We start from the raw sequence: 22,811 nt of genomic DNA, 5'->3' as shown, positions 1-22,811 counted from the left end.
CGCGAGAGGGTGCGGGAAGGCGATGGGGAGGAAGGGGCTCGTCTGGATGTGAGGTTTTTCAGTTATTTATATGGTTTTATGTTTTTTATGGCTGAAATGATAGAAAATACGTGTAGCACGGGAGTGATCTCATCAGAAATTGCAGTTCTACTTGTATGAAAGAAACTCTGTTTTCAGTAATAGCAGGTTCTAGTTCTGTAATACTGTTCTAAAAAGAGTAAAAGTAAGATAATAACCGCTCTTTATTAAAGCGGTATTATAATGTTTCTGGGGAAAATGTCTTTTTGTTTTTAATTAGAAAAATCACCATCTTATATGCCATTCAAACCCACTCACATCTCTCAATAACAGAATAGTAGAATGATTTGGGTTGGAAGAGACCTTAACATCATCTAGTTGCAATCCCCCTGCCACGGGCAGGGACGCCTCACCCTACACCAAGGCTCCGTCCAAGCTGGCCTTGAACATTGCCAGGGATGGAGCATTCACAACTTCCCTGGGCAGCCTGTTTAGTGCCTCACCACCCTTACAGTAGACATACACCATATATATCCTTATATATATGCACACAGTATATATCCTTGTATATTCCTTATATCCAACCTGAACTTCCCCTGTTTCTGTTTGAACCCATCACCCCTTGCCCTATCGGTACAGTCTCTAATACAGAGTCCCTCCCCGGCACCCTTATAGGCTCCCTTCAGATACTGGCAGGCTGCTATGAGGTCTCCATGCAGCCTTCTCTTCTCCAGGCTGAACAGCCCCAACTTTCTCAGCCTGTCTTCATATGGGAGGTGCTCCAATCCCTTGATCATCCTCGTGGTCCTCCTCTGGACTCGCTTCAACAGCTTCACGCCCTTCCTATGTTGAGAACACCAGAACTGCACAATCTATTCGGAGTGGGGTCTCACGAGAGCGGAGGTGCAGAATCGGTGCCTTCGACCTGCTGGGGGAAAAAAAAAGCAGTGTTTCCGCCCGGTTTCGAACCGGGGACCTTTCGCGTGTTAGGCGAACGTGATAACCACTACACTACGGAAACTGCTCCTGTTACTGTAGCTCACCTTGAGCTCCCTCATAACATTCTTACAGTAATTGTAACAAGAGATAACTAATATAGACGTTAATTTTTACTCCAGCTCTCTTAAGCTAAGCTGCAGATAATACAGGGATGCTGCTGTAAGATGAAACAGCCTAGGAAAAACATGAACGTTGTTAGCAAGCAAACGACAACTGAGATACAGAGATCCAGGCTGAATCCCTGCTTGGGAAGATAATCAGTGATCTGGTTATGTATCACCCACCCAAGGCTAATACTCTGTTCTGAGTTGCAGCACAGCCTTTAGCATCAGGAGTCCACCACTAAAACATGTCCCTAAGTGCCACACTGGTGCAAGAAATCTCTGGAGAAGCAGCACAGGAAGAGGAAGAATTCATGTTAATCAAACACTAGATTGAGTTTTCTAATGAAAATAGGCAAATGTTGCATATATTGCTTAGATGCTACACAAAGTTTTAGGACATTGAGGGGAAAGATTATATAGGTATTAAAAGTACAAGAAGGAAAAATTTGGCGCAAAAATTACCTTTCTTGGTGTTTGAGGTTAACAGATTTGGTTGCATTTAATGGCATATTGGATAGATTACACAAAGCTCTCCCACTCCCACCAGTAACAACATCTCACAGCTTGTAAAAACACCTTCTGCTTTCTAGCATGTTTCAGTATTCTGCAAGGTGTGCTAGGAAGACAGTGCTGCCTATTGCCCACCTTTTCAAACAGACATTTAGGTTCAATCCATAGGGGAACGACACTGTTGCAGTTCTACGCAAACCTCCAGTGACAATAAGCCTCCGGGCTGCACTAAGGAAGCTTCCCCCAAGGCCGGTCCCTGCTAGCTGGGAGCTGTGCGCGAGTATAGCACATCGGTACTGCAAACACACTGCGATGCAGGGATTCTCAGGCTGGGGGCAGCCTCATCCACTACACCAGCAGTGTATGGTTTAATAAGACAGGATGTATCAGCTCGCACTTGAAACTACTCTCTATCTGTACTTGCATAGCGGTACACTTAACTAAAGTTTTTTTTCTCTCTTTGAGAGACTTTTTCTTTTTTCCTGTTAGGACAAAGTCTTGGAGGTGGCATTCCTACTTTCCAGGGTATCAAACCACTAAACTGATATATTTGTAGGAGTCTAGTAACTGGTTTAATGGGATTATTTCTCTTCATATAGTCTCTCTAGAAAAATGGCCTAAGCACTACATCATTAGCTAAAGCAAGACAGTTTCTCTTCTGACACTGTCTTGCATGGGGTCCAACAGGAAAAGGCACCCACTGAGAATGGGGATTCTGGTGGGACAACACTGACTCTGAGGTTCTACTCTGAGCATGGACCATGAACCACTCAAAACACAGAAGCATGTATTTAGACAAAACTTCTGAAGCTCTCAGATGTACGTACTTACTTGTTTTAGGAACCAGGAAAATCCTGGCTACACAATTTCCTTTGGGGGAACTCAGCTGCTGCATTTCTATTATACACAAGTTTTTTTCTTCAGTCTTTCTGACTTCAGAATATCCTCAAAGACACAGGGGAACCCTCAAGAGGTTAATTACTTTCTTCTGTCAAATCTATAGAAATTTGTAAAACTGGCTGAATGCCAAATAGTCATCAGTACCATAGAACATTGGTTTTTACTATATTATATAAAAACAATGAAATAAACAAAAGCTTTCTAATCACTTTTACGTTTATCAAATCGCTCCAGCAAAGCCTTCCACATGCTGCCTGGGACTGTTTGATGCTTGCTTATGAGAGCCTGGATGGCAGTCTTTGTCTGAAAAGAGAACAGAAAGTTGACTTTACAGACCAGCTTGTGCAAGGAAGAACAGTATAATCACTGATGACTTCTTAGAGGCTCAGGAGGCATTGGGAAATTAACACATAAGATCTACTTTAAGAAAAAAGTTGTGGTTTATATTAGCTAGTTGTTCTAGTGACACTTTACTTGGAAAGGAACAAAGATATTGACTGCAGTTTGGATAGACTGAAATTATTGAGATTTATCAAACCTGGCCATTACTAAGTCAAAGTAACATTCAACACATGCAAACACTAAGTGTGTGCCATCTCTATTCCAGAGGGTTTTCATCAAAAGCACTGGATAAAGCCTTGCAAAACTCATCTGATCTCATAGCTGACCTTGCTGGGACCAGGAATTTAGAAGAGTGACCTCCATTTGTCCTTCTCAACATGAATTCTTCCATAATTGTATCATATATGGCATGCACATATGAGAATTTGTACCTAAATTCCGTTCAGTTTTATTCTACACAAGATTCAAATGCAAGTTTGTGGTGAGAATGCATAAAATATTCTGCATTTCTACAAGGTATAAGAAATAATTTCCCTTAGTTTTTCCTCATGTATTTAAACTTCAAATAGAGGTAGAGACATACTCCAGTGAAATACCCCAGAGTGATGGTAGAATATCACTGGGAACATAAAAGAGTAGCCAAACCTTTCCTGACAGATTCATGTCCTGAGTCCTTTTCAGGGCAGCATCAGACAGAGGTTAGCCAGTCCACTGCTTATCTCAAACCCCACTTAAGTTGTGGGGGTGTTTAACTAATACTAGCCATTGAAGACCTAACTCTACTCCTACTAAGTGGGTGGTCAAAGGCTTGACTTGGTAAAGCAGATCAATGTCTGGGGAAATTTCCATTTCAGTTTTGAAGGTGCACAAAATACTCTTCCCCAAAATACAAGAATATGGACAATCATATGGATAACCTTGGCATTAATATTTCTTCCAGCCTTCTAAACCTGCTAATACCAAACTCCACAGGTTGCTGGGGCAGTTCCCCTGTAACAGACCAAATCTGTCTTTCTGGTTTCACTGCTGTGAAGCACAGAGCAATCTGAAGTAAATCATAAAAAAAGGGGAAAAAAAATAAAAGAAAGGGAGAGAAGCTAACTTTCTTGCATCTTTTGGGAGGCACCAAGGTGGTTTTTACATCAGTGATTCCTAACAAGGGGTTTGATCTGTGTATTTCTAGGCCACAGCAGACTTATTTTGCACAAAGCCCTCCTTCCATCTTGTATGAAGAATTTTGAAAAATGCCCAAACCCTGGATCTATAAAAGTTTTTATGCCCCTGGGAACCAATGATCTCACCAAGATGTAGGTACTCAAAATATTTTAATATACTGAATACAATTTATTTTCCTTTTTTAGCATTTTCCTTTTGACAAGACTGAAGCTTTTGTGGAGCTTTATTTATAGGTCCGGTGTTATTTAGAGAAGAGTCTCAAAAGGTATTTGTTACATATGAAATTTATTTTCCTAGTTACTGAAAACTGAACCTAAAATGTACTTTACATCATTTCAGTTATCAAAGGCATGGGAGAAACAAAGTTAGCATCCCAAGCAGATAGAGCTCACACATTCTGAAAGAATGAGGGCATCCCAGTCATCTATTACTATGTCAATACTTACTTGTAAGTAATTGTATATCAAATAATCCTGGAGCTCAACTGCCCATTGATTTAACAAATTAGTAAATGTGTACTTGTCTTTATTCATATTAAAAAATATATACTAGAGAGAGAAAAGTATATAGTTCAATATTGGACAGAGAGATAACTTACCTTCTCAACTAATTCATCTGTAGTGATATTTGGATCATAAGGGATTTGTTCCCCAATGTATGTGCGAAATTTAACTGGAAGTCCTCCATATGGAGGAGTAAACGGCAGTCGAGTGCTTTCATACAACCATCTAAAAAATCCTGAAATACATTAAGGGAGCAAAAAGTAGATTATAGTCACATAAAACACTATCCAGACTTGAAATCTGATTAATATGGAAGACTCTGACAGCCAAGAAGAAATTGCAGGATTTAGGTTACCTGGCCCACCGAAACAAAGCTCAATAGACTCAATAGATCACTGAAATAATACCGCATAAAGGAACCAGATCACACAGCACAAACCAGTTACACACAAGCTATTGGAGATACCTCTGAGCCACACCAAGTGTGTTAGAGAATCCAAAGGAAGCAGAAGTTTGAAAAGCAAAATTTAAAAGAAGAGTGAGAAATCAGAAAAGCGGAGAAAATGTTCCAAATACTTAGAATAGGTTTTAAAGTTCTTACTTCTTTCTTTAATCATCCTATATCCTTCCCGGATATTTTGAGTGTACATTGGAATGATGGGCTAAGGAATCATAAAAAAAAACAAAAGGTAGAAATGTTATAACAGCTTTAAATTTATTTTTTAGTGCCTGTAAATGCAGCTAAGAAAAATCTCTTGAATACAGAGGATTTATCAGTTAAGCAGTAAACAAGGAATCTTGTTATAAAAAATAAACTCCAGAATAAAAATAAAATTCTATTTCTCAGCTTCCACAAAAACTGATGTTAAAGTCACCATCTGTAAAGATGTCAGGGGTTTTTTCCTTTAAATGGCTTCCATCACTGAGTTCTTTGTTAAGCTCTAGTTAGGTCTTTTTCTTGCTTGTTTTTTTCTCATCCTGTGGTTTCTGTTCTGTGGTAGTGATTCTTAACAGAGTAAAGGGGTTCTTTCATTACCGTCTGGACAAGTAATTCCAACAACATGCTTAAAATATAGTTTCAAAAACATAAAAGGGACAATAGAGGGGGGGAAAAAGTCATTGTACATATGGATACAACTACTGTTAGCTTGTCTAAAGACTATGAAATCTTACCTCAGACTCTAAGACATGACTGAAGTTCAGGCATCTCCAGTGTCTCTCCTTATAGTCACAATAATGAAGTGAACTTGTTCTGTAACTACCTAAACCTCTGCCTTCCAGAAGGCATGTAGTCCAGGTCAACCAGGACATACAAATGCCTTATTTGTCGAAGGGATCTGCAGACGTTCTTTCCAGTGGGGTATTATCTAAACATTACTGCTTCAGTGAGACATTACTTTGAGAAGCAGATAAGATGAGCCAAACATAAATGTCTACTTGCTTTCTCCAAAGCTTCATGAACTGAGTATTTTCCTATTCAGCGCTCTTGGTGGAAGCTTTTGACAGAGAAACTGCAAAGCTTTATTTTATGCTTCAGTCTGCAATACTGCAATAAATATATAACATACAAGTTATATAAAACTCTAATACAGTGTCAGTTCTGATAGTTTAGATGAGTCCACATGCAGTCTTCAGTCAACCTATAAGACTGATGTGGCCAGTATTGAAAAGAATGCAGCAAGAACAAACAGAAACAATCAGAGCCCAGAGGAGGGCCACAGAGATGAGCAGAGGGCTGGAGCACCTCTCCTATGAAGACAGGCTGAGAGAGCTGGACAGCCTGGAGAAGGTGACAGGGAGACCTAGCAGCCTTCTAGTACGTAAAAAAGGTCTACAAGAAACCTGGAGAGGGGCTTTTTACAAGGGCATGTAGGGATAGGACAAAGAGGAATCGCTTTAAGATGGCAGAGACTAGATTTTGATTAAAGGAAAATCTTTCCTCTGAGGGTTGGTGAGACACTGGCACAGAGTGAAGCTGTGGTTGCCCCATACCTGACAGTGTTCAAGGTCAGGTTGGATGGAGCTTTGAGCAGTCTGGTCTAGTGAAAGGTGTCCCTGCCTGCGGCAGGGGATTGGAACTGGATGATCTTTAAGGTCCCTTCCAACCCAAACCATTCTGTGATTCTATGAAACTCCATGTTTGTCAAAAGATGGAATCCAGTTGCTACTATGAGCCTAACTCTATATAAAAAGGACATATAAGGTTAATATTGCCCCTCTACTGTTAAATGCACAGCACTTCAATAAACGCTTAGTTATCTAAGGTGTGTCTGATCACAGATTTCCGGAGAAATATCAAAGATGCCCAAATTTCAGTGGAGCCTTCAAGCTAATTACAGTAATGCCCACCATACTGGGATCCAGTCAGACTTCCTAATCTAAGTTAAAAAAATCAAACAAACAAAACCACAAAAAACAAACCCTGAATGAGTTGCAATAATAAGTAATACAAAAGTCAGCAGCACTGTAAAGACAAGTTAAGGCTAGTAGGTATCAAAGAAGAAAATACTCTCTGCCCTTCAGGTAACACATAATTCTATGTAGTGTTTGTTTTACCAAATATGTTATACAGATGACCACAAGAACCTTTCACACTGCAAGAACCTTCTCTTCAGTGAATACCCAAATCATTACATAAAAGAACAAAAAACCCCCAAAATCCACAAACCTGTCAACAGGAGGTGCGAGCAATTTTAGGTACTATTATCCAGCTATTTCCATGTGCTTCTAAATCATGAAAGCCTGGGAGAATTTTTGTGATGTGTTTTGATCAGGGTGGCACTCTATATTAAGGGCATTCAGAGTTATTTAATTCCATTTTTATTTAAATAAAAAAAACACATTATTACATTGTAGGATTACACTATAAATTCTAAGTGAAGTAAAAACATCTGGCAATAGAGTGTTCAAATACTTGAAGTAGCTTGAAAGGCAAAATGGTTAGAAAAGCAAAACGGTTAGAAATCACTTAAGTTGTTAAACTGACACCTCTTTCTTATTGAGCATATTATTAAATTAATATATAAAAGAAAGACTGCAAGGGAATTCAAAATGCCTATCAGTTTGATAGGGTTCATCCTATTCACATTCTGATGGTGGTGTACAGGCCCACACAATATACAAACTATTGTGACTAACATTTACCAGCCCATGCTTTTGAGAAAAAGGATAGGAGAGGGAACAGAAGCACATAAAATGTGACTTTTAAACCACATAACAAGACAAACAGAGAGGTAGATTTAGGACTCTCAGCCAAAAATTCCCCTAAATTTATTGTAGTGTTTAGTTATCTCCCCACAAGATTTCAGAGCCAGACAAAGTTATGAAGAACTGCTAACCTGAAGTTGCATTTTGCAACCCTAGGTACTTTGTAGTAGGAGATCCAGCATAACATATCAAAGCAAAGCTTGAGAAGCAACAAACTGGATGGGGTGAGAGCGAGCTGTAACTGCACAAAAAACCTGAAAGGAGTGGTAAGAAGTTGAAGATTCATGAGAAGAACTCAACTCCCTGTACAGATTCTCCCATAAACAGACAAGGATTATGTTTATGTGGTAGGCCAAAGAAAAGCATTCCAATTGATGAGATATTCATAAGAATGTAAAGAAAAATGATGGCTGTGCAATTCATGTGAAAGCAGTAGAAAGCTCGTGGCCAAACAGAGGAAGCCTGGATGAGTACTGGTATTGTCAGACACAAAGAGTGCCAGGTATGCTAAGTTTAAATTAAGACAGAAAACTCATCTCCAGTGATAATAACGAGAAAAAGCAGTTGGGAAAAAGAAGAGTTGCTGCCTTTTCAGCTCTATGCCATCCCAAATAAAAGTATTTACTAGAAGCTGTATCAGAGAAACAGTCTCATGGCCCTGGGTTAACAGTTGGACTTGATGATCTTGAAGGTCTTTTCCACCTAGCTGATTCTGTGATTCTACATAGAATTAGATGGAAGTCAGAGCCAGTGGTAGAAGTTTGTATTGTAGATCATAATCTATATGGAAAATATAACTGAAACTGTGGCCACGTGTATATTAGTAGAGTGCAAATCAATAGAACCAGATCTCTGGTGGATGCTGAGGATCTGGCATCAACCCTGAACACATTTCAGTGCTATGTTTTTATGTAGAACTAATTCTCAGCTGGTACCATTGACTAAATACCCATTTGCAACTGGTGAGTATTAGTTCCACTTCCGATTTAGTTTCAGCCAAAAGGTATTCTAACATGTTCCATTATGTGAATTAAAGGATGGTGAGGGAGATGGAAAAATTGCTTCAAAAGTGCACACATGATTCAAACTCAGATACCGAGGTAGACACACCTCCTGTTAGTGGATGCAATCTTTCACAAACATGAAGAAAAGTAAGTGCAAGAACAAAATCTTGGACCCTCCTAGAATAAATGAGGAAAGAAAGATAAGGATAATGCATTAAAGAGCCATAAGAAAATTACTGGGTATTTAAAAGTAAGATAAATATTTACGTCTAGTAGAACGAGAAAACAGAATGAAATATGGAGAAGAACTACAGTGAAGATTCCTGAAACACTGTCAAGACAAGAAATTGGATGGGAATATAAAGCTATACAGTTCCATAAATCCCTTGTTCACTATGGATTAATGTGCTCAAAAAAAAGTGGTGGGAAGAGGAAAGGAAATCTTTACTCCAAAAACCTTTTCTTTGGTCTGGAAGATTTTCCAAGAAACATTCCTAAGCTACATTTTATAATGAAGCATGTATGTAATAAGCATAAAATTAGGATTCATAACATATAATACTCACCACTTTTGCATCTAGAGCAACACGAGCAAAGCCTTTTCGATTTCCCCACACGAGTTGATAGCTTTCATCACTGAATAGTGCTTCTCTAACTCCACCTGGTGAGATGGACACCAAGTTTCCATTCTTCAAGGCAATGAGGCATTCCTCTCTTGTACCTAGCATAACACCTGTCACTCCCAGTAACAATTTAAGTCCTGCAATACAAAAATAGCAAATAAATATTATTGTAACAATATATCACAAATACTGCTTGCATACAGAAATATAATTAGTATGATTAATACTCAGGACAGTAAGAAGAGCGTGCAGCAAGCTCACTGCCCTGGACTTCAAGAGAGCAGACTTTGGCCTCTTCAGGAGCCTGCTTAGTAAGGTTCCATGCGATATAGCCCTAGAGTGCAGCGAGGCCCAAGACTGTTGGTTGATATTCAAGGATCACCTGTTACAAGCTCAGGAGTGTTGCATCCCAACTAGAAGGAAGTGCAGCAAGAGGGCCAGGAGACCTCCTTGGATGGATAAGGAGCTGCTGGGAAAAATTCAAAGGAAAAAAGAGGCTTATAAAAGGTGGAAGCAAGGACAGGCAGCCTGGGAAGAATACAGGGATGTTGTCCGGGAAGTTAGGGACCAGGTTAGGAAAGCTAAGGCCCAGTTAGAATGAAACTTGACTAGGGATGTTAAGGATAACAGGAAGGGATTCTATAAGGACGTAGCAAATAAAAGACAGACTAGGGAAAATGTAGGCCCTCTCCGGAAACTTTCAGGAGAACTGGCTACACGGAATCTGGAGAAGGCTGAGGTTCTTAATAAATTCTTTGCCTCAGTTTTCACTGGCAAAGGCTCTGACCGCACCACCCAAGTCTTGGAAGGCAGATGCAAGGAATGTGAGAATGAAGACCTTGGGCCCACTGTAGGAGAGGATCTGGTTCGAGACCACCTTAAAAACCTGAACATACACAAGTCCATGGGCCCTGATGAAATCCATCCAAGGGTCCTGAAGGAGCTGGCGAATGAAGTTGATAAGCCACTGGCCATCATATTTGAAAAATCATGGCAGTCAGGTGAAGTTCCTGATGACTGGAAAAAGGGAAATATAACCCCCATTTTCAAGAAGGGGAAAATGGATGACCCGAGGAATTACAGACCAGTCAGTCTCACCTCTGTGCCTGGCAAAATCTGGGAGCAGATTCTCCTGGAAGGCATGCTAAGGCACATGAAAAACAACAAGGTGCTTGGTGACAGCCAGCATAGCTTCACTAAGGGGAAATCCTGCCTGACCAATTTGGTGGCCTTCTATGATGGGGCTATGGAACTGACAGACAGGGGTAGAGCAGCTGATGTCATCTACTTGGACTTGTGCAAAGCATTTGACACTGTCCCACACAACATCCTTGTCTATAAATTGGAGAGACATCAGTTTGACAGGTAGACTACTCGGTGGACAAAGAACTGGCTGGATAGCCGCATGCAAAGAGTTGTGGTCAATGGCTCAATGTCCAGCTGGAGACCAGTAACGAGTGGTGTCCCTCAGGGATCGGTGTTGGGACCAGTCTTGTTCAACATCTTTGTTGGTGACATGGACAGTGGAATGGGGTGTGCCCTCAGCAAGTTTGCCGATGACACCAAGCTGTGTGGTTCTGTTGATACGCTGGAGGGAAGGAATGCCATCCAGAGGGACCTTGACACACTTGTGAGGTGGGCTGATGCCAACCTCATGAAGTTTAACCATGCCAAGTGCAAGCTCCTACACCTGGGTTGGAGCAATCCCAGGCACAGCTATAGGTTGGGCAAAGAAGAGATTCAGAGCAGCCCTGTGGAGAAAGACTTGAGGGTGTTGGTCGATGTGAAAATTAACATGAGCTGGCTGCAGTGTGAGCTTGCAGCCCAGAAAGTCAACCATATCCTGGGCTGCATCAAAAGGAGTGTGACCAGCAGGTCGAAGGAGTTGGTCCTGCCCCTCTACTCTGCTCTCGTGAGACCTCACTTGGAGTATTGTGTGCAGTTCTGGTGTCCTCAACATAAAAAGGACATGGAACTGTTAGAACAAGTCCAGAGGAGGGCCGCGAAGATGATCAGGGGACTGGAGCACCTCCTGTATGGAGACAGGCTGAGAAAGTTGGGGCTGTTCAGCCTGGAGAAGAGAAGGTTGCATGGAGACCTCATAGCAGCCTATCCAGTATCTGAAGGGGGCCTATAGGGATGCTGGGGAGAGACTATTCATTAGGGACTGTAATGACAGAACAAGGGGTAACGGGTTGAAACTTAAACAACAGAGGTTTAGATTGGATATAAGGAAGAAATTCTTTACTGTGAGGGTGGTGAGGCACTGGAATGGGTTGCCCAGGGAGGGTGTGAATGCACCATCCCTCGCAGTGTTCAAGGCCAGGTTGGACGAAGCCTTGCGTGGCATGCATCAGTGTGAGGTGTCCCTTCCCGTGGCAGGGGGGTTGGAACTAGATGATGTTAAGGTCCTTTCCAGCCCTAACTATTCTATGATTCTATGATTCTAGCTAGATGAAAATCTAATAGCCATATATCAAGACTAGGGCAAATTTGCCTGAAGGAAGTGAAACACCTACAGATTAAATATTGGCAAAATGACAAATAAGTGACAGTGTTTTTGCCCAAATGTTATGAAGATGAATTAGCTTCTTAGGAGCATCTCAATAAACCTATGCCTCCACACGCTATTTTCCATAATGATCAAAATACCAACCATACAACCGAATCATAGGTAGATGCATAGATAGTGCTCAAGGAAAGAGGTGGGGAAAGGAAAATAAATCTTTACTCAAAAACATTTCCTTCTGTCTGGAAGACTTTCCAAGAAACAGCCCTAAGCTACATTTTATAATGAAGCATGTACGCAATAAGCATACAACTAGAATTGGTAACACATAATACCACTTTTGCATCTAGAGCAACCGGAGCAAAGCCTTTTCAATTTCTGCATGAGTCCTTCTTTTTAAATATTTTAATACAGAATTTACTAAGTATGTCTGTAGCAAATTCTTCCTCCTCAGCTTTCTATGAGTGCCTTAGTATGTTCTCGCATCACACTTGCTTGACTTTATTCTCTTTGTTTTCAGTATTTGGACACAACTTCCTTTTCTGAATAATGTCCCTGTACTTTTTAATAGCTTCCTTTTAACATAAGTGGTATAAAGGTGCCTTAAAACAGTCTCCCTCCTATTCCTTCTGAATGCTCTTTCTTTATGCTTTGTTTTTCTCAAACTGCATGAGGTTTGCTTTTCTGTAACTTCTCCTTTCCACGATGGAATTATTTATTTCTTTCTCAGCCTACAATGTGTGGAATATATGGTGGTGATCAATGTTATAGACCTCTCTTCAACAGTAAAATCTTCAAAGAAGTTTTGTGTCCTACTCCAGGCTTGCACCAAAAGGTAGATTTGATGTTGTACCCCACTGCAATGGCTACCCAGTGTAGGGGCAAGTAAGTGATTGATATCCGGCCTTTACTGAACAGTTCTGCACTCATAGCCCTTTGCTGACTAGCCAGCACTAGGTCACTAATATAGTCCTATCCTACACTCACTACTGAAGTATGACATTTCATCTCAAAGGAATTATATAATGTCTATTTGTTGGCTTCAGAGGGTCTACCAGTGTTTTTATGACCTTTCACTTAAAAGACAGGATATTTGATATTCTACTTTGCTTGTCCTTCTGCATCTACCGGCTTTTACTTTAAAAATCTAAAAACAGTCTTTTAGTCAAAAAGTTGTCTTGAAATTATAATAAATGTAAATTTCACCAAAACTAGCAACAAGTTGAGTGAATCCAGAGTACTTAAAGACAAGAGAAAATATTCTTACCTGGTAAGCGAAAGACAAAATGATCAGCTACTGACAGACAAAGTCTTTTCTTCCAGAGAAACAGCCTAGACAGGAAGTAAAGATAGTCTATAGGAATAGCTCCATGGTAATACACCAGAATGCCCGGTCCTTCTGGCAGGTTTTCCACACCATGAAGCTCATAACCTGTTTGGGATGGAAAGCAATAACTGACAATGACAGCTGTAAATCATCTGGAAATTTAAAGAAAACTGTTTACTATCTTTCATTAAATGACTTTCAGTCAGTTGTGAAAGCCTCTGCCGTGGCTTTTACAATAATTAAATTCTGGATGGAACATTTGCTCTGTAGCAAAGAGAAACTGCCTCAAACACCACACGTTGTCAATGGACTAATCTGTTGGTCAATTTAGTCATTAGATCAGACCTGACCTCACATTTCCCCCAGTGAGGGGACTAAATTGTTTCCTATTAGGAACTTTTTCCAGTCTAAAGTGTGAAATCACTTCATTGGCAGAATGAGAGGCAAATAAGTAGTCAGTATGCTTTCCTGAAATATGGAAGTATGAATCTTCATTCTGTGTCAGGCAGAATGAAAAGTTTATGATTTTACATAACTTAAAGTTTCTCTGGTTGAGATATTTAAGTCCAAACCAGAATCTGTAAAAATCCCAAAGACAGATTCTCTCCACGGAGTTAAATGTATTCACTTAACAGTGGAAGGGAATTTCCTCACCAACATGGACTTCTATAAGTCTCTCTCCTGGCTCTTCCTATGTTCGATTAAGGTTTTAGGTGGAGCCAGGCTAAGAGGCTAATGTAAATAAAGTTTTGGAAAAGCCACAGCTTCTGCCAAGAGCTCTATTCCACCTTGTCTACATTCATGTCCATTCCTGCTACAGCTTCTATCATGAGGTTTTTGGGGAGAAAGTAGGGGATGGAGCAGGCAGAGATCTAGGAAGAGGTGGAGAAAGTTTGATACTGCAGGATGTTCAAAGATTAAAGGAAGAAACTGTGAGGAAGGATAGCAACATAGATAACCTGTTACTCTTCATCCTTAGGGCAGCAAAGTTAAGTCTTGCTGACAGCCTTAATCTACATCTGTGAGGAGGACAAGAGCTTAGTATGCAGTTGAGGATTTTCCTAGGGAGCAGGGTGTGTTGAAAGTATCTGAAGGATGAGTGCAATAAAACTGCAAAATCGGTTACTTTTAAATTGTAGCAGAATACAAACTTAAATATGGTGTCTCATTATTTTGTCCATACAGCTCTTATTTTCAGTACACAAAGTAGCTTTCACCAACTGAAAACACACTAACTACATTTTGAACTAGTTGTATTTTGGTCATTTAAGTGAGTTTTAAGTGCCTAATAAGGTAAAAAAATAAATCAAGCATCTCTCTTGCAGTGCTTCCCTCTGATACTGTATATAGAGAAGTGCACCTGCCTATCTATTTTAGAGAAGTTGACCCTATATAAATTAAATTCTTCCTTTCAGTTTGCTTATTTTATATTGCAATCAGTCTTTGAGGCAGCAACTTTTGGGTTAGATGCCATACAAAATATAATAAATGTCACTTCTTTGCACCTATTTGGAAGAAATAAAAAACAAATACATTAAAATTTATGTGTATTTACTACTTAGGTAATTCAAAGCTTCAGACAAGTTATGTCATACTTACCATGCCATATTCTTGCATACATATCCCAAAAACTTGCTATAGTTTTCCTTGCACTATCCCAAGTATCACTCAAGGGATCTGCTTCTGTCTCACTGTTCCTCTGATGCATTAAAAGCAAAATATTCGTAAGGTAAATGAAAAAGATTATTGTTAAAGGAACTATAAAAAAAAATAATATTGCACTCATTGTTATTGAGGCGATGACCACATAAATAAGGTATTTCTCCAGGTACTCCACAACAGTCCATTCTTCCAGCATATAGGCAAGGGAGCTTAGGTCAGCCATTGGCATCTGTCCTGAAGTGCAGAATTCTTTTCGTCATATCATGTCCTGCATGGAGAATCAAAAAAAAAACACAAACAACAAAAGCCAGCTCTAATTTCTATAATCATACAAGTTTCTCAATTTAGGAAAGCACGTTTTGTAGATATACCTGATGCTTGTTTTGGTATAACTCAGAGACAGTCTCTCCCTGTCATGCTGAGACAGCTGCTGCTAATTGCCATCCACTACTGCCTGTAAAGAGTGATGAGATTTTCCCGCATATTTATGGGTCTTTATAATACAGCCAGATAATAGGGGCTGAAAGGACAAGGGCTGGAGCCCAAGGAAGGCTCAGGATCCATGCAGCATGGCTGATCAAATGATTTCTCTGTATAAGTGTGGCTTTTCAGAAACTCAAAAGAGGATTAAATGCTAAGTATTTTCAGAAGTGCTGGCCAAGAAGATTGCTATCAGAGGTCTGGGCTTTCCCAATCCTCAGCAGAGTCCAGCCTAGGCTTCTGATCCCTTTCAGTTTGGCAGCAGCTGGCAGTGAATGGAACAAATACTGGAGTGAGCAGCTGAAGAGCCAGCAAACAAAACCTGGGCAGCTGAGGTTCTGTCATGAAACCTGGAGGTGCCTGGGACAGCATTTGGTAGTAGTAAGGAAAGCAGCTCCTAGCCCTTCATCCACACAACCATGCCAACACACTCTTCTTTCAGATTTTTCAGCCCTGGCAAAGGCCAAGTGGGCTCTGTGGCGCTGGTGATATGTTTGCCACATGCAGCTCCCTAGTTAGTCTGTTCCTGCCTGCTTGACAGCAGACAATGGTTTCCCTGGAATACAAGAGCACTGACGCATTGCTGGCTGATTTAAAGACTCTTGAACATCAGCCAGAGATTTAAACATTGCAATCAGTTTCAGTAATCCATATCTAAATACAGCTTTCAGTTTCCTCAGTCAGGTTACTACTTGTTTAAGGAATAAATTTTTCTGCTCCAGCACCAGAACAAGTACCTACAAGAAACAATTTGTAATTGTTGACACAGTCAGTACCAAGATCATTAAGTACAGCAAGTCCAGATTTATCTGACTTTATGTCTTCAGCTGTGTACTTCTATGATCAAGCTTTATATATACAATAACCCCTCCACTTTTATTTTTCTTTTTTGAAACCCTGGGTAGAATATAGCAGTGGACTGGTATAAAGCAGAGCTCCACTGAGAATTGTGAATGACAAGGAGTACAGCATACAGCAAAAGCAAAAAGCAAACAGCAGCCACAAACAAGCACCAGACTCTAACATGTGGTGAGGCAAGCAAGCCTTGCTGATGAGTATCTGTAACAGCTATAAATTTCGTCTTACTGTCGTGGTTTAACACCAGTCAGCAACTAAGTACCACACAACCACTAGTTCATATCTCATGCTCCTCACCTCAGTGGGAATGGGAGGACAATCAGAAAAAAAGCTAAAGTTTGTGGGTTGAGGTAAGAACAGTTTAATAATCGAAATAAAATATAATAGGAAATAAAGAGAGAGAATACTAAAACCCAATGAAAAATCCCAAGTGATGTACAATACAATTGCTCACCACTGGAAAACAATGCCCAGCTCATCCCTAAGCAGCGATCATCCTGTCCTGGCCAGCTTCCCCCAGTTTATATACTGGGCATGACATGCTGTGGTATGGAATATCCCTTTGGCTAGTTTGAGTCAGGTGTCCTGTCTCTGCTTCCTCCTGGCTTCTTGTGCCCCTTCTCAGTGTCAGAGCATGAAAGACTGAAACGTCCTTGATCAGGGTAAGCACTATTTAGCAACAACTAAAACATCAGTGTGCTACATTCTCAAACTACAGTCAAAACACAGCACTACACCAGCTACTAGGAAAATTAACTCTATCCCAGCTGAAATGAGGACACACACAAATCTGTCCTTATCTCAAATCCTTTGCACTCCTCATTGGTCACCAAAAACAACTGTCATGGTTTAACCCCAGTAGGCAGCTGCACACGACATAGCTGCTCTCTTTCTCCCCCCTGCAGTGGGATGGGCAAGAGAATTGGAAGGGTAAAAATGCAAAAATTCATGGGTTTCACAGGTAGAGCACAAGCCAAAAGGATAGTAAATCAGGAGCTCAAAGGAAGCAAGCACTGTATTAAATGATGTTCAGCAAGGGTAACAAGTGAAACCAATGTGATGAAGAACAGCAAAAGAATTAATACAGAATCGTTTATAACCTGAAGACTGATGACTGACTAAAATATAGGACAATCTGGAAATTGTCACTGAAAAGAGATTTCATCAATAATGTGAAAGAAATAGTCTGTATGATTCAGATCTTTAAGTCTTTGTTTAGAAGGTGTTTAATATGGATACAGCTGATGGTGTGGTGCTACTCTGTAATAAAGAAGTTATTGTTTAAAGTTGCCAATGAGAGTAAGGTCTACAAACCCCAAATGCATGTGAAGCAACCAGTGCTGACAGAGACCAGGAGAAGGTGATGCTAAGGGCTTGCCTCAGGCTACTGAATCAGTAATACTGAGCAGTACTTGGAATTACTTGTTCAGCCTGTAACAGAGGGTGAAGGAAGCAAGTGGATTTTGCATTGTTATGGGGGCTTCAGACTGGGAACACTGGGAACACATACCACAGTGGTAGCAACACTAGCTTAAAGCTGCAGATAAAACGTCCATGCCCATAGTAAATGTACCAATAATGACTCCCGTATGGGTCATTTGGATATACTGATCACTGACAGCAACCTGGTGATCAAGAGATCATATAATTTATCAACATTATAAGATTAACAAATCCAGGTATTTTCTTGTACCTAGCATTCTTTTAAAAACCACCTGAAGTTCCCTCTGGCCTCTGATACTCATTTTTAGTAACTTGTGAAAGACTAGGGAAAATCCAGAGGACTGGAAGAGATTTAAGATTATTCCAAAATCCCCTAGCTGCAGACTCAGCAGCTAGATAAATCACTGACAAGATTATAGAGAAGCTGGTATATGATGAAGGCAACTGATACCACTCATTATAATTTTATGGAAAACAGACCTTGTACACAAATCCACCTCTAGTCTTTAAGGAAATTAGAGGTTTAATAGTCATGCAGTGTCATGCACATACAGTTTTACTAGGGGCTTTTCAAAGAGTCATTTTAAGCCACATGTGATCTGCAATTTGCCCTTCCACCAGCCCCTTACCGTATGTTCTCATCTCCAGCCTGGTCTCCAACAGGATCAGCTGGCTCCCTAAGAACAGGATAACTGTGAAAATGCTGTCACAAGCAAAACCACTCTTGGGAACAGCCCAACATTAAGCTGGTCTATGGGGATTATGAAAGTACACTACAAATACCACTTGACATTTTGATTAAAAAGTAAAGCTCTTTAAAATGGAGCACGTATGAAATGAATGATGCCATCAACTGATACGACAAAGAAGTATCCATAGGTGGTGGCTCCGTATCAAATGAGCATTGAGCCTCTGTCCTACATTGTTCAGAAATTCCTCCTAATATTAATAGGATGTTTACAACGATCAATGTAAACAATGTAACATCCCACTAATTCCTCTTCCTTCATCCCAATTTTTACATAACAGAAAATTACTTCCTGGCTGGAAGACCACAATATCTAAATTTGTTTGCTTATAGACTACAATATAAAAGAATATAATTATTTCTGATTTTAAGTTCAATGTAGACACTAAAAGACAGAAAAGAAAAAAGCTTTAGAAAGAAATTAAAATACTTAAATGTGCAAATGTTCAGGGTTTTTTAAACCTACAAAACAGGTTTTAACAGTACAGATTTGAATGAGGACATATGAAAGTAGTTGAGTACACATGAAGTGAGTTCACCTTAAGCTAGCTGGGTGGGTGGGATACGAGTTAATTCAACATCATTCCCACTGAATACAAGTCAGAGTGTAGAAAGAATAAATGATTGATTGACTGAGGAAAAACTAGAAGCAGCATGACTTCTTCTGGGAGTTGAGTGTTCAACCAGTTTTTCATTCGTGCTCCCACAGCTCAGTTGTACACTGCCTCAAACATTTCATAAGGTAAGACTGAACTCTTATCAGTGAAAACTGATTCTGGCTTTTGGACAATAGGATGTGAGCCCAACATGGTAAATGCATGGTCAGTACTGTACTGCCAGTGTAACATCAAAAGTCTACAACAGGACAGAACTTCTATTTTTGCCATGTTCTTTGAAAGGAAAGCATCCTTTCTATCAAACACCATATCGGAGGTTTTTACATAACTATTTTGAGTGCCTGTTGCAAGGCTGTTACTAAAGACCTGCTTGACTGTGTACTAGAAGATCATGTAAGAAAGTTACCATGTTTACTTTTAACTGCTCTGGTTTGACCCAAGTCTCAAAATTTCAGTGAGAAATTTCTCTTCTGCTTTTATCAAATCTGAACCAAGAGCAGCTCCCATGTTCTTCAATACTGAGTAACCCATAAAAGGTGAGTGTAAGGTCTTGCAACACACACTATACGTGTTTGCAACTTGTTTGTTGCAACAAACATTTTTTACATTGTTTGTATTTTTCTCATCTCATGGAACTTAAACACATACTGTTCTGAGTGACTTCACTGTTCTAGAGGACAACATCTGTGTTGACAGTCAAGATGTTTGTTTGGCCTCCACCTTTAAAGCATATCAAATTCCAGAGTAATAGCTATATCTATAATATAAAATTACAGGTGATGTCAGATGGAGAACTAATGACTCCCTACTTAAAGGGGAGCTCCAACAAGAGCCTCCTATACAGTAATTTAGTGTAAGTCATTCAGATCCCGAGCCCTTGCTGAAGCATAATTTGTTGATAAGGATAATTTTACCAGTACTATATTCCCAGGGAACGGAAGTGCAACAGAGCTGTCACAAGAGACGTACGGCATCAAAATTAAAACCTTGTAGCTGTCCTTCAACCAAGGACAGTTAATACTTCTCTTGCTGCTCACCAGTTTGTTGTTGGTACTAAGTTTAGCAGAACACAGTGGGAAGATGAGTCTGAAGTAGCTTCCACAAGGAAGCAGGTGTTCCAGAATCTCCCCAGAAGCCTTTCTGGAGAGATTCTGGAACACCTGCTTCCTTCTGGCAGGCTCCTACTTCCTCTGTCAAACTCAACAGCTCTGTTTCACAAGAGGAGTAATCTAACAATTACAGCGAGTAACCTGACAGTTACAATTCTGCACCTTCCAGGGGGAATGGCTTTAAACTGAAAAAGGGTATATTTAGATGAGATATTCCAAAGAAATTCTTCACTACGAGGGTGGTGAGGCACTGGCATAGGTTGTGCAGAGAAGCTGTGACTGCCCCATCGCTGGCAGTGTTCAAGGCCAGGTGCTTTGAGCAACCTGGCCTCATGGAAGGTGTCTCTGCCCATGGCAGGGGGGTTGGAACTACATGATCTTTAAGGTCCCTCCCAAACGAAACCTTTCTATGATTCTATGATGCTGCCTTTCAGTGTAAACAGTTTTCCCAGACTTTTTTTTTCAGTGGTAGTTCCATGGCAAATAACTCTCTTGGTGGTCTCACGCTGCCACCACACACCTTATTTCCCTCCAGAAACCCACCAGTCCTGTACCCTGCTGTGTTTTCACTGCTACGTTTCCACAGCTTTCGTTACCTTCGTGGGTTATTGGCACATCCACCCCAGAATTGAAATTTACATCCCCCTAAATAAGAAGTACCAGCAGTTACAGTGCCCAGTCCCCCAGTTTTCCACAGTTATTCCCCCTTTTGCACACACTGAGTGTACCTTGCCCAAAGTACCATTTCCCCATTTATTCTCTTACAACCTTAACAAATATGATGGGCTGAATTCCTACTCGGGTTTGATTCCCATGTGGAACTAAGGAATGATCCTTGGCACCAGCACCCAGCTCACTTGCCACAAACGCGGCAGGAAAGAGCTGAAGGAGGGTTGTATGGACCTGCGACCAGTGGGGGTACCCATCACAGCCAAGCACAAGCAAAATACAGCAAGTGCCCAGCACCCACATTTATCCCGTTTCTTCACCTGGAAACGTCATTAGCGTTTCCTAACACCATTACAGTAAAAGCTCGGGGGATTCCCTCAGTTTCTGGTGCTCAGCGGCCCCGACGAAGGGTCGCTGTTGACGCACCCCGGCACTGCAGGCCGCGTACCCCCCGGGGAAGGACCCCCCCCGTCCCGCCCCGGCCCCGCCTGGTCTCCCCAGCCCCGCTCACCTGCCCGCGGCGGCAGCGACCGTCCCAAGCACCCCGCGGACAGGCCCCGGCCTAGGTTAAACGCGGCGCCGCCCCCGCGGCCGGGCCCGGGCCCGACGATGCGGGGCGGGGCCCGGGAGCCCCATGGGGTTCCGTGCCCCAGCCTCTCGCTTAAATTCTTCCACGGTAAAAACCCTGGGACGTGACGGGCGCGGGCGGCCCTGCCCGGGCACCGCGGGTGGAGACGCCGCTCCCCGTGGCGAGGGAACGGGACGGGGGACGCGTGGGGCTCCTGTCGGCCCCGGCTGCCGTGCCCTCCCCTGTGTTCCGCCTCGCCCCAGGCCCGGGCACCTCTTCCCGCTCTGCTGTGGATGGCCGGGAGAGCTGCTCACGAGCGGGGCTGTGTGACACGAATAGTGGGCTTACAGGTGTGCTGCTACCTCAGCTGCGGCTGCAGACTGTGGAACCACAGAATGGTTTGGGTTGGAAGGGACCTTAAAGCTCATCCAGTTCCAACCCCCCTGCCATGGGCAAGGACACTTCCCACTAGACCAGGTTGCGCAAAGTCCCATTCAACCTGGCCTTGAACACTGCCAGGGATGGGGAAGCCACAGCTTCTCTGGGCAAGCTGTGCCAGTGCCTCACCACCCTCACAGGGAAGATTTTTTTTCCTAATATATAATATAAATCTACCCTCTGTCAGTTTAAAGCCATTCCACCTTGTCCTGTCACTACATGCCTTTGTAAAAAGTCCCTCTCCAGATTTCTTGCAGGCACCCATTAGGTATTGGAAGCTGCTCTAAGGTCTCCCTGAGACGGCCTCTTCTCCAGGCTGAACAACGCCAGCTCTCTCAGCCTGTCTTCACAGGAGAGGTGCTCCAGCCATCTGACCATTTTCCTGGCCTTCTCTGGACTCGCCCAAGCATGCCCACGTCCTCCTTATGCTGGAGGCTCCAGAGCTGATAGCAAGAAAGTCTGCATTGTAGCCTGGAGTGATCGTAGAATCATAGACACCAGGTTGGAAGGGACCTCAAGAATTATCTGGTCCAACCTTTCTAGGCAAGAATGTCTCAGCACCCTGTCCAGCCAAATCACAGAAGTATCCAACACTGGAGAGTCCACCACTTCCCTGGGGATATTGTTCCAATGGCTGATTGGTCTCATGGTGACAAATATTCCTCTTGTGTCCAAATCTGCACAACTTGATGAAGCAGTGCTTTCTCTCCAGCTATTTCAAAATTACTAGCAGTTCAGTCAATACATTCCACAGATAGATGGGATTTAAAGCAGCTACAGATAGTGGATTTCAGTGTTTGCACAACTTCCTACACAGGCTCCATTAGTGATTGTAAGGCAGGGTACACTCTCTGCTTGGAAGAAGGAAGCCTCCCTGGTACATCTCCAGTCAATTGTCAACTTCTGTGAACATTGAATAAGGAAATTTTCAGATGGCAGCGTTGACTATTCAGTTGAGAATGTGCAATGGTTTTGCAAAGAACAGAATCTCTTTAAA

At 41.7% G+C, this 22,811-nt stretch overlaps 1 protein-coding gene and 1 non-coding gene across 3 annotated transcripts; both read right to left on the bottom strand.

Annotated features, from left to right (window-relative positions):
• Positions 1 to 49: 49 nt before the first annotated feature.
• Positions 50 to 21,447, bottom strand: LOC101879153 (transmembrane protein 68-like). 2 transcript variants are annotated; one of them, XM_034061912.1, is made up of 9 exons: positions 21,320 to 21,403; positions 18,295 to 18,342; positions 14,822 to 15,152; positions 13,163 to 13,327; positions 9,330 to 9,523; positions 5,154 to 5,214; positions 4,648 to 4,787; positions 2,741 to 2,834; positions 50 to 946 (listed from the first exon to the last, which is right to left on the bottom strand). In XM_034061912.1, exons 3-9 carry the CDS (start codon positions 15,111 to 15,113, stop codon positions 891 to 893), a joined length of 1,002 nt encoding a protein of 333 aa, XP_033917803.1. In that variant the 5' UTR covers positions 15,114 to 15,152; positions 18,295 to 18,342; positions 21,320 to 21,403; the 3' UTR covers positions 50 to 890. The 2 variants fall into 2 exon arrangements, with proteins under 2 accessions (XP_033917803.1, XP_033917376.1); XM_034061485.1 differs by lacking the exon at positions 18,295 to 18,342 and having other exon boundaries at positions 21,320 to 21,447.
• TRNAV-AAC (transfer RNA valine (anticodon AAC)) lies at positions 967 to 1,039 on the bottom strand. Its single transcript has one exon. It is a non-coding gene; the product is annotated as a tRNA-Val (tRNA).
• Positions 21,448 to 22,811: the final 1,364 nt, after the last annotated feature.

Source organism: Melopsittacus undulatus, chromosome 1 (assembly GCF_012275295.1).
Source record: "Melopsittacus undulatus isolate bMelUnd1 chromosome 1, bMelUnd1.mat.Z, whole genome shotgun sequence".
NCBI lineage: Eukaryota > Metazoa > Chordata > Aves > Psittaciformes > Psittaculidae > Melopsittacus > Melopsittacus undulatus.
Note: the sequence above shows the minus strand (reverse complement) of the source record. Positions and strands in the feature narration are given on the sequence as shown.